The 12,656-nt window shown below is 36.0% G+C and overlaps 1 protein-coding gene across 1 annotated transcript in view; it reads left to right on the top strand.

The window, feature by feature from the left end:
- Ugt8 (UDP glycosyltransferase 8) overlaps positions 1-12,424 on the top strand; it is a 73,872-nt gene extending 61,448 nt beyond the window's left edge. The window contains exons 3-6 of the mRNA XM_031375372.1: positions 2,615-2,757; positions 3,693-3,769; positions 6,109-6,328; positions 10,177-12,424. Coding sequence (XP_031231232.1) covers positions 2,615-2,757; positions 3,693-3,769; positions 6,109-6,328; positions 10,177-10,540 — 804 coding nt within the window. The 3' untranslated portion in view covers positions 10,541-12,424. The remainder of the gene's footprint in view (positions 1-2,614; positions 2,758-3,692; positions 3,770-6,108; positions 6,329-10,176) is intronic.
- The last annotated feature ends 232 nt before the right edge of the window (positions 12,425-12,656 follow it).

The following is a 12,656-nucleotide window of genomic DNA, read 5'->3' as shown; positions in this document are numbered from 1 at the left end:
CCCTGCTTCCATGAGGGTATTCCCCCACCCACCCACCCAATTCCACCTCACTGCCCTGGCATTCCGCTATGCTGGGGTATCAAGCCTTCACAGGACCAAGGGCTTCTCCTCCCATTTATGTACAAGAAGGACATCTTCTGCTACATATGCAGCTGGAGCCATGAGTCCCACCTGTGTACTCTTTGGTTGGTGGTTTAGTCTCTGGGAGCTTGGGGTGTTCTGGTTGCTTCATATTGTTGTTCTTCCTATGGAGTTGCAAACCCCTTAAGTTCCTTCAATCCTTTCTCTAACTCCTCCAATGGGGACCCAGCACTCAGTCCAGTGGTTGGCTGTGAGCATCCACCTTTGTATTTGTCAAGTTCTGTCAGAACCTCTCAGAGGACAGTTACATCAGGCTCCTATCAGCAAGCACTTGTTGGCATCCACAATAGTGTCTGGGTTTAGTAACTGTTTATGGGAATGATCCCCAGGTGGGGCAGTCTCTGGATGGCCTTTGCTTCAGTCTCTGCTTCACACTTTGTCTCCATGTTTGCCCCCGTGAGTATTTTGTTCCCCCTTCTAAGAAAAGCTGAAGCATCCACACTGTGGTCTTCCTTCTTGAGCTTCATTTGGTCTGTGAATTGTATGTTGGGTATTCTGAGCTTCTGGACTAATAACCACTTATCAGTGAGTGCATACCAGGTTTATTCTTTTGTGATTGGGTTACCTCACTCAGGATATTTTCTAGTTCTATCCATTTGCCTTAGAATTTCATTTGCTGAGTAGTGTGTATGTGTGTGTGTGTGTGTGTGTGTTTGTGTTTCATTTCACTTCATGCCAAATAAAAACTGGAGAAGTGGTTTTTTAAAACTTAATTAAGCTAAAGTTTATTAAAACTCTGGGATATTTCAGATCTTTGTGAAAGAAATGACGTCAACTCTGTGAAGCTTCCTGCATCTGAATAAACCTTTTCCAAAGAGTATTGATCCTAAACTTGAGTAGTAGGTTATAACTTACAATGAAGGCAAGACAGGGAAAAGGTGCCATGTTTCCTGTATTCTCTACAAAGTGTTTGTACGTGTCTCCAATATACCTGCCTCAGAACTGTGCATAAAATTTAAATTGGGAGTCGATTTGCTTCTTGTTCTTACTTAGAATCCAGAGATATGATGCTTAAGTTTTCATCATCTGAAACAAGGCTTGATAAATGTAACAAAATGTTAGTTTTAATCTACTCAAATTGAGGTAGGCTCTGTTTCTTTTATACAATTATAAATCAAGATTCCTAGAAAATAATGCTCAGATAGGTTTCTACCCAATAATCAAGTTACTTCACTGGCTACAGGGCTCTACCATTCACTCTCTGTCTTACAGTGTTTTGATTCTACAATTCATTTAGTATATAAACTGTGGTCCTTCCCTTCATTCTCTAGGAATGAAATGTCATAAAGCACCTTTATACAAGTATCATTAAATAAAGAAAAATGTATGTCACATGCTCTCTTTATATAGGCAAGTTGAACTATGGTGCCAGTGTGACATGACTCTTACCATGTAGTACTCCTTGGCTGTGGGTCAGTGTGTTTGAAAAGTGGTATGAAACTGTAAAACCACAGCAACAGGGGATAGCAACCCACTGATCCTGACCAGAAAGTCAGGGTCTGTGTAATGCCATTGACAGCAGGCTCTAAACCACAACTACTACTACACAACTGAGTCCCACCCTGTTCTGATGACTTCAGTAGACAATGGGGTTGTCCTTAAGGGAGTTTTGTGTACTCAAATGTTGCTGGACCCATTACCGTTTATACAATGAACAGACTCTACATCTTTGAGAAAGATTCATTCATCTGGATGACCTGCTATTAACCTAAAACTTGTGCTTACAGAACATAACTGACAGGAGTGCTACCCATGTAAGAGACTGCCTTCATTGCTCTGCATATCATCCACTCTGGCCAAAGTTTGAAAAGACTCGTTGAGGAGTATAGCTGGAGGGGTTGGCACATGGTCGAATTTTTTGCTCATATTCTCACATTTCTAAGCAGGGGTGGATTAGCTATTAGAATGTTCTGACATTTGAGGTCTGATCCTTTCAGCTATTGATTTTTGAGTTGATACTCAGTGAAGATGGATGAGGGAGGGGGAGGGGAAGGAGAAGGGGAGAAAGACAGAGAAAGAGAGAGAGAAAAAGAGAGAGAGAGAGAACAAAACATATGCCATCCTAGTTCAATGCTTTTAAAATTTCATTTATTGTATGTCATTTATTTATATCTATGAGTGCTTTTCTTACACGTATGTGTGCAGTCAATACATACCTATTATGGGCATAGATCAGAAGGGATTGTCATATTCCTAGAAACTATAGTTACAGACAGTTGTATGTATGTATTGGAAACTGAACCCAAGTCCTTTGCATGAGTGGTAAGTGTCCTTAATAACTGAAAAACTTCTCTATCCCCTGACATAAAACCTTTTAAAGCAGCTTGTAGTTTTTAGACGAGAATTCCATGTGCTGTTCTTACTTTGTTGTGGTTTGTATAAGGAAATTATATGAAGACTTTTCAAAGTACATTTTTGATGGCAGTGACTTGTATTGGTCTTCATAAAATTGTTTTCCATGTTTTCGTTGCAGGATCTGCAGAGGTGGGTAAGTGGTGCTCAGGAACATGGCTTTGTCCTGGTGTCTTTTGGAGCTGGTGTCAAGTATCTGTCAGAAGACATTGCTAACAAACTGGCAGGAGCTCTGGGAAGATTGCCTCAAAAAGTGATTTGGAGGTAAGGTCATGATAATTCAGATTGGTTTCTACTGTTGAAACCCCTTTAACATCTCACCTATATTCATATTTCCAGGCTCTTAATGTATGAGACTGAGCTTCTAAAACTCTCAGTACCTTACCAGCTAATTAATATTGGTTAAGATAAACTCTGAGGTACATTCCAGCTTCCACCGAAAGCCCTGCAGCATGAAATCAAGCCTGCATATTTCATTGAGTATGCATTTATTTGCAGTCCTGGAGCTCAGGGGATATATTAGGGAACACAAATCCACAAAAAGGAAAAAGGGTCTCTCAAGACATTGTATATACTTTGAATTGTCTAGACTTTATAACACTGCATAAGGCTGGGCTAGGAAATGGGTGTTGACTTTATTCTGAGCAGAACTACCCCCTTCTTAACTTTAGTTCCATTGGGATTTCTCTGTCAGGCTTGTTAATTCAGAGCAAGCTTGTACCTTATTCAAGACTCTTGTCATCTTCATAGTTGTAAGGCACCTTTGAGTTTCACCACATAGGAAACAGCCTAACTATGTGCTTTGCTCTGCTGGTCTCTGTGGACCCAAGGCAGTGAAGCATCCTTTCTGCTGCCTTTCTTGTTGGCACTGGCTTGCAAGGATGGATGTTAGTGACAGCTCGGTGGTGGTTGTTTCTCTTCTCTCTGCATACTTGTGTAGAATTAAACTTAGCAAATATTCATTTGGGTCCCCACATCACTTATATATGTATTTAGAATTATTAGAAGAGTAAATAGACTTTGTGAGAAAATTTTATCTCATCTGTCTATCTGTGAACTTTTATTGATACTAAACCAAAACTTTACTCAGAAGATGATCAGTAATTTATCATATAACATAATACTCATAAGTCTACAAAATTAATGTATGTTATAATGCTAACATTTCTGAAAGATCCATTGTCTGGTATCTATTTCAGATTTTCTGGAACCAAACCAAAGAACCTAGGAAACAACACGAAACTCATAGAATGGTTGCCTCAAAATGATCTGCTTGGTAAGTCAGTAGCTGCACTCCCTTGACTGACATATGAACATGATGTTAGTACAGGAGTGGTTTGGAAACTATGTGTTTTGTCATTCTTATCTAGTACTTCAGTTCTCCTAATTCAGACCATTGATCAGAATTTTGTTTGTTGTAAAATCATTTGTAAAATGAAGCTACTGAAATCTATAATGAAATATTTTAAACAATCACCCAGTTTTAATGTCCATAAAACATACATTAAATTGTATAAGCTAGTAGCAATATATGAAGCTACATCTGATTAGGTTAGTTGACAACTACAGTTAAATTAAAAACAAACACAAACTGACATTATATTCATTTACAGATGTATGTACATCTTAGATAATTTGGGAGTTATTCACTTATCTGAAATTAAAAAAGCTGAAAATAAGGGAAATATTTAAGTTTAATTTGATCATTTGCCTTAAATATTCCTAAATTACTAGGTATTTTGATAAAGAAACACTTGTTTTAAATTTTTATTTATTGTAATTTTGGTCTTATAATATTGATTACATGCTTATCTTTTAAGTATGCCTAAACATAAATTATTTTACTTTGTTTAAAGAGTACAGACAGTAAAAATGAAAATTTTTATTTATTAAATGTATTCATTAAATGCTATGTCAGCCTTTACTGTGTAGTAAAGAAGTGATAAGAAAGATGTTGATCTGAGCAGTATTGACTCACACTTATGTATAATTAATACTAAATATTAAATAAAATGACTTATTTTTAAATTATCTTAAAATACTAGTAACAACCTTAAAAATATTTTAAAGTTATTTTAAAATATACTTTGTAGATGCTACAATGGTCTTAAGAACAAGGCCTTATTTATTTATTTATTTATTATTATTATTATTTTATTTAAAAACAGTTTAGTACTTGTATTCAACTATATAGTCTTGAAGTCTTGCCTTCAGCTCCCTAGTGCTGAATTATAGTTGTATGCCACCAAATAGTTAAATAATTGGGATGTGTGTTCAGTCACTGAGGACTGAGTGAGTACAGGACCTCCCATGATTAGCAAGCACTCATCTACCATTACCATCTCCACCTACAAATCCAGATATTTCAATTTTTCACTGTAAAGTGGTGAAAAACTTTTTATATATAATTCCTTTCTACCTAACTCATTCAAAATCTAATAAAAGAAACTGAGCAAAAATGAACACAATCTTCTTTGCCCTTTCCTCTCTTCTTTTCCTTCTCTTTTCTATGTCTTTGTTACTGTAACTTTAGAATTTATATAAGGTAGGAAGAGGCAAGAAAACAAAAATCCATAGCTAAGTTAACCATAAGCTAGCTCAGTGCAACAGTATGATGCTTTTACCTAGGAACTTCTGACCTTTACATGTGGGACCAAGAGCAGAGTACAGCTGTTTAAGTCCAGTGAGAAAGACCTTCTCAGGGTTCCCCGGGGTTCTCCTTGTTTCAGTGTTCTGACTTTCCCGGAATAGTCCTTTCCTAGTACTCTGTGTGACACCTCTGCAGGTGCTGTGAAGAATCCTATAGTCAAAGATTCATTCAGGACTAGAAGTAGGCACTAAATTACTGTCTTTTCCCTTCACACTTAGTCTGCCTTTTATTCATATGACAGCTCTACTTGTTTTTTTCAGTGCTGGACTTGGGGGTACAGGTTTGGTTCAAATAGGAATCCTGCTACCAAAACTCTTTTTAAATATAATCCTTAGTTAGTCTGAGGTAAGGGTTAGGCACACTCTATATAGCACTAGGAGAGACAAATGCACCAAGAGCCTATTAGTATGAGAATTTGTACACAGTTTTATACCAGGTAAGTCTATTTAATACATTTGAATTTCTACATCCTTATAGAATTTATTTACTGGCCAACAGCACATTTCCTAAGCCTACTTTTTTCTTTCACTTCATATGCACATTTTTTGTTCTGTAATGAAATATGGCCCTTTTACTAGAAGGAATACTTCATTAAAACTTTGACTAGCTAACCTTTCCATTCCTATGACAGCTAAATATTACAATACTACATCTCTTATAGTTGATGTCCTGACTGACTTTCTGTTTATTTTTAGCAATTAAAGTGTGTGTTGCTAGCCATGTGAAATTTGTACTTGAGAGAATGTTTTATATTTCATGATCAATGTTATGTGTCTAAATTACCTAAAATGACTTTCAGTTGATATATGTAACAATCATTTTAATTGGTATAAAGAATGGATCAATGAAATTATTTCTTTAAAAATTCACTTACTAAAATGTAACTTACTATTGTGTTGGTCTTATAAGAAGTTCTGGGATAAATATGGAGTAATAATATAAGTTGTTTCCTTTTTATCCCTTAGGCCATTCAAACATCAGAGCCTTCCTAAGCCATGGTGGTTTGAACAGTATATTTGAAACTATGTATCATGGTGTCCCTGTAGTGGGAATCCCACTTTTTGGAGACCATTATGATACTATGACTAGAGTACAGGCAAAAGGCATGGGGATCTTGTTGGAGTGGAATACCGTTACTGAAGGAGAGCTGTACGATGCACTGGTGAAAGTTATCAATAATCCCAGGTAAGGTTTTAGCTCATTTAAAGCAGATAGATGATAGTATAAATATATATATATATATAATATAAATATATATAATAAATATAATATAAATATATATATAATATATATATATATTACATTTATTCAAATAGATGTATATATTTAATTACATAGTATATTGTCAGGAAGGTTTCTGTAATTCCAGCATAGAGAGATATATCTCTTATATCATTGTTATTTCTTCTGTATGTTTTCCTAAAATTTAAAGTTAAATGTAACAGTCATTTAGCCATCCATGATGTGGCCCTGTTGTTCTTGCCACCAAGATTTGTCAAACAGAAACAAAGGTGGGAACAATCACTGAATCTCTCTGGTGTGTCAGATTTTGTATCTGTTATTTACTTTTGATCGCATCTGTCGTATCTGTGACCAAGTCCTTGACAAGATGTGATGTGGAAGAGGAAGGATTGATTTTGGCTCTTGGTTTGAAAGTCTAACCTGGTGGCAGGAGTGCCTGCAGCTGTGGTTATGGCAGCTTCCTCACAATAGGAAAGCTGAGTGGGAATGGTGCCACCGTTCTGACTTTCTGCTTTTTCCTCAGCCCAAGTCCCCAGGCATACAACAGTGCTATCTTATTCATAGTTTCCCTCCTCCATTCCCTCCTGGAACTGTTCTCACACACATACACACAAGTATTTTTCTTGAGGAATTTTAAATCTACCCAGGTTGACAGTGCTGGTCAGCCATCACTGGCTGCTGCCTTGTATCAGAGGTTTTGCTATTACTGTAGAAATGAGGTAGATGAAACTCAAAGAACATCAGTAATTTGCCTATGGTCACACAGCTATTCAAACATGAACAGAAGACAGACCTATCTGATTCTTAATCAGAACTCTCCATCCCGCCCGGCTTTCCCAGCACTAGCTGTTGCTGAGATGTATTTGCTCATGTGAATGATGAATTAGAATCTTTATTTTGCCTTTTAAATTCTTGATTTGTCCTGAGTTAACCCACTTTACAAGTGAGCCTCAGTGGGCAGCTGGCCTGGGTACTTTTAAACAAAGCAGTGATTTTCTTCATTCAAAGGCATGATGTTTAGTTTATCATGTTCTTCAAATGACATTAAATAACTGAAGAGAGTAATCTAATTTCTCTTCATATCTAGGTGATATGGCTGGACACTGTGCTGGGAGTCATAGCTATATTATAAGAAATGCCCATGAAAAATGGCTTATTAAAGAAAGTAGTGAAGCTTACATGTAAAATTTTGGAGTCATCTAAGGTTCCTTATGCTGCATTTGTAGGCTTGAAGATGGCCCTCATCTATTAGCCAGTGTCTTGAACTCAAATGTGGCATGTGGAACAGTATATTCTGTGCCACAGACACCTGCATATTACCCCTTCTATAATATTTAATTTCTCATTCAGTTTGAGGCATGACTATTCTTAGGAAAATATTTTTTCATAGACCTTCAAAATCTAAAGGAAGGATTCAGGGTGGTAAAGTTGGAGAGCTATTAACTTTGGGTCATTATATAAGAACATTTACAAAAAGTAGTTCAGCAAGGTAATTGTGTCTTTGTTTTGATTGTGGAACTAGACATTGAGCCCAGGGGCTTGCACATGCCGGGCAAGCACTGTTCCATGAGCTCTATTCCCAGCTCAGTTTAGCAATGTTCTCAGAGGTGTGAGCCAGCATGAATTAGAGAAGCATCAGGTTACACCCATTACATTGCACTGAAATCCTAACCAGTCTTCAAGTACACATGAATATGTTAATTGTGCCATTCCCTAAAAGTCATTATATAAATTCAAGTAATCTTGCTAATCAGAGTTTTTGTTGTTGTTGTTGTTGGTTGGTTGGTTGGTTAGTTGTTTGGTTGGTTGGTTTTGGCTTTTTAAACCCAAAACCTGCTTGCTATTACAATCCTACTTCCTTTACTAGAGCCTTGGTTTTGATTAATGAAAACAAACAAAGGTGAACTGATCCTTATAAAACCACCCATCAAACTCATGGTCAGCTTTTACTGGTCAAGTTTTTTTTTCATAAATTCATAAAATATAATATAGTTACAATCAAGAAGGAAAATGTGTAAAATATTCTGCCTCATTTTTCTGTTTTAAGGAATATCATTTATCCATATATCTTTTTAAAATAAAATAGAGTAAGAATAACTCTTTCACCTTCTTTTGCCAGAGAGTGTGATATAATATAATGCAAGAGGTGGGTGGCCTCATAAAATTTGGGTGAAATTTTTAAGTCATTTTCATCAGAACTTAAATTATAGAGGAGATAGTTATAACAGAGTAAATGTGCATTTAAAAGCTATATCTTCTCATAGCATGGATATAGAAAAAGCCTACAAGTGATTATCTTGGCTTGCTATTGACCCTAGTCCTAATTCCCTTCCATTCATTTCCCTAACTTGTTACCATGTCCATTATAGGCTAAATAATTAAAGCTACAGCTACATCATAAAAGGAACATTCCATCAATTCATATAGCACTGTAGACTGATGATTGCACTGTAGAGGTACAATCATCATATAGCTTGTCCTGCTCTCTGGACTCATCAAATCTCACCCTGTTACCACCATGGCTAGTGCTCTGCACCTCTGGATACTGCCTAATCACTAGATTTGCCCTAGTCCTGAAGGTTGCAAGCATTGTAATTGCTTCTGATTTCCCTTCATTTACTTTCACATTGAATCCAAGATCTTAATCAACTCACACCAACTCTTTCACTCTAACTTCACCTTGCCCAATCTGATTGGCCTTACTCTCATTTTTCCACTCTTATGGTCTTTGTCATGCACCTCTTACCATAGTAAATGGTACATTCTCTGGTAAACTAGCCATTTCTATGATAGTGTCTGTTTGGTTCTGTGATGTAAGCTCATAATTTGTTGTTTAGGATAGCCTTGAGCAGTTTGACCTTGTGCTGCACACTACTTGTGAATGAGTTTACCCTTGGAATGCACCTCCTCTCCCTGCTTTCTGAGTCTTCGCATACTTCCTTTAGCATGCCAGGGCTTCACATCTGCCTAAGATTTTCTTCCTTGGTAGGACTCCATGTAAGAGTCATATCTTCTGTGATATTTTTCATTTTCTTGAAGTAGAACTTATTTCTTTTGTCTAAGCAGTAGACCATAGACATCTGCCAGATTGTGTCACAAATGATCAGTTAGTTCAGTTATGCATTTTAAAAATTCTCTAACATATCATTTTAAATTAATTATTTGGAAATTTCATGCATTTTTAAATTAAAATTAAATGTTTACATTTTATATGTCACTTTACCTGTCTTTCTTTTTAACCAGCCATGCAAGGAAGGGTTTATAATCATGTACATGCTTGCCAATGTTCGACAACTACATACATCCTATTATCATGCACCTCAACCCCGTTTCTTCTGTATAAAATAACATTCCCATCAATTATTATGGTTTTAAGTTAAAGAGCTGAATGACAACTTCCTTTTAAATAACTGGTAGGAAAAATGTTCCTGCTTTTCTCTATCCTTTTTGCAGAATTTTAAAATGTCCCGTTTCTGAAAAGACACTTTGCTTAACAGGTTTTAGAGGCATCTGATGGGCAGAGTGTATAATGTGGTGTGGGAAGGGCTGGGGTCAGAAAATATAAATCTGCCCCTCATCTGTGGAATGATTTCATGTTGCTAGGTTTGCTTGTTCTCACCAGCTTGAAATATATGGAGATGTTGTAAGTATTTAAAGCATTTAACCCAGTGCCTAGAGCACACATACATGCTTAAAGAGGAATATCAGCCATTTTCACATTTATAAATTGAGATATCTATCAGTACATAATCTGTGTATACATGATCATATCATGTTTGTCCCCACTGCAGTTATCGGCAGAGGGCACAGAAGTTGTCGGAAATTCATAAGGATCAACCCGGCCACCCTGTCAATCGGACTACCTATTGGATAGACTACATTCTTCGCCATGACGGAGCCCATCACCTCCGTTCAGCGGTCCATCAGATCTCTTTCTGTCAGTACTTTCTACTGGATATTGCCTTTGTGCTTCTGCTTGGTGCTGTCTTGCTCTACTTCATATTGTCCTATGTGACAAAGTTTATCTATAGAAAAATCAAAAGTCTATGGTCTAGAAATAAGCATAGCACAGTTAATGGACATTACCAAAATGGAATCCCCAATGGCAAATACAAAGGAAATGGTCATATTAAACATGAAAAGAAGGTAAAATGAGCCAACAGCCCAGGCGATAGGATCAAGTTTATAGTGCTATTCTTTAGTCTAACAGCTACTAAAAGTAAATGTCCGCAAACGATCCTAACATGCCCTCATCAGATCTTATTAATGAAATTCCATGGATAAAATGTCTGTAAAGAGCACAACCCTAAATGCAAGAATGTATTTTGTTCTAATACTGATGCAGAAAGTTGGCAGTGAACCATTTAGAAGCCTTAATTATTTAAACCAGTTAAGTGATTGTGTCAGACCTTAGTTTTAAATGTTATGTATGTATTGCAGGTGAAGGATGGTGTTTTTCTCTTGATAAGATGTGTGTATGTTTCCTATGTCATTGGGTTTTAGCTTCTATTTGTATTTAGCTTGTAACAGTATTTCAAAGACTGTTTCCTAAACTCAGTGTAAAGAGGCAAGTGAAAAGGTGGTTGGCACAATTTTTGTATTTTTGTTTATTGTAGACATTTTTATTTGTTTCTTTTGTATATGTTTTTTTCTTACCAACTATGGATACTTGTGAAGGAAAACATGTAATGAAGTAAATGAGTGAAAAGGTTTTCACATTTTGCTAATATTTCTCTCCTATAAATAATTTTTCTCTGGAAGAATTTTCTAATTAGGACAGAGCAACAAAGCTCTTACTTTTTGTTCAAAATACTAAAGATTACTGCTTAAATAGCACTTGGAAGCAGAGCCATGTGTAAATGCTTAAGTGACTTGGATATTCCATAATTTGAGTTTTGAGTATTCAGGCATCACTTCTAAAATTTTAACTTTAAAATAATCACCTTTCATTCCTTTTATTATCTGGGTCACAATATAGTATATAGGTGCCAACATATCATTCTTTTCAACAGAACATTTGCAATTCTCCTCCTTGGTACCTGCTTTGGCTGCAGGACTTTGAGGTTTGTCAACAAATAAGAATTTACATGCTACACTGAAATGACAGAAATTGTACCACCCATTTGTGCAAATGAGTTTCCATTCCCTCCTTACTACATGAGCGCAACTCAGTAGCCTTTTTGGTCATTGTGCTTGCCATGGGACAATGACAGTATCTATTTGGAACAGGGAGACAAGTCACAACTTTGAAAAATTCAGGACCTCCCTGTTGAAGCACTTACTAAATAGCAAGTGTGAGTTTAGTCTGTGTCGCTCTGTTTACTGAGCATGTGCACTCACATGCGGCGTGCATGCTTTATTTATTTGTGGTTGGAAATCCCATATTTGACACTTGAGAGTTGAGAAATGAAATATTTACTTAATGTTACTCACCAACATGGCAGAGTTGTGAAAAATCTAGAATGCTGTAAATCCTTGTCATACACTGTGACATACAACTTTGTGACACTCCCACCAGGAGCCAGTCTCATATACTTAGGTTTAATATCAGTAGTTTTTAAATGTGCAATGCATACAGTGTACTGCTTTCTGAATACTTGAAATGGTATCTATACAAACCTGTTAGTTACACCTTTTCACAATCTTATCACAATGTTGCCATTCAAAGAGGAAAGTGATCCGGCAATGAATGGTGGGATAGTAACAGAGCATAGAGTGTATGAACGAGTTGATTTTACTTTTGGCATTTGGTAAAGTTGACAATAGGTACTAACTGGATGATTAAGCATAAGTTAATTTCCACTGTGATTTAAAAAAAAGAAACAAAACAATAAACAAAGTTAAAAATAGAGAAATGTTGTTGGAATAAAATTTTTATTCAGATTTTATTTCACAGTATTATATAAAAGTATATTTACATTATAAACGTGTTTCTAAGGCCTCCCTACTTTTGTATGTATATATGAATGTGCAAACAATGTATTAAATGTGAGATCATATTTAATAAAAATTAAATGCAGGGATTTATCCTTTCAAGTACATCAACATGGATCTTTAAATTCTATCCCAGAATTAAGAATGTTAAGTACAACTCTTATCATTGTTTCTTTGTTTTGTTTTGTTTAGCATTTTTTTGTTCTTCTCTACCAGTCTCCTGCCCTGAACTCCCAGGAAGCTTATTAGTCAGTTTTAATAAATAGGATGATTTAAAATTCTCTATACTTAGACTAAACTCTCTAATGAAGTAAAGTTTTTTTTTTTTTTTTTTTTT

Source organism: Mastomys coucha, unplaced genomic scaffold (assembly GCF_008632895.1).
Source record: "Mastomys coucha isolate ucsf_1 unplaced genomic scaffold, UCSF_Mcou_1 pScaffold16, whole genome shotgun sequence".
NCBI classification, from domain to species: domain Eukaryota; kingdom Metazoa; phylum Chordata; class Mammalia; order Rodentia; family Muridae; genus Mastomys; species Mastomys coucha.
Note: the sequence above shows the minus strand (reverse complement) of the source record. Positions and strands in the feature narration are given on the sequence as shown.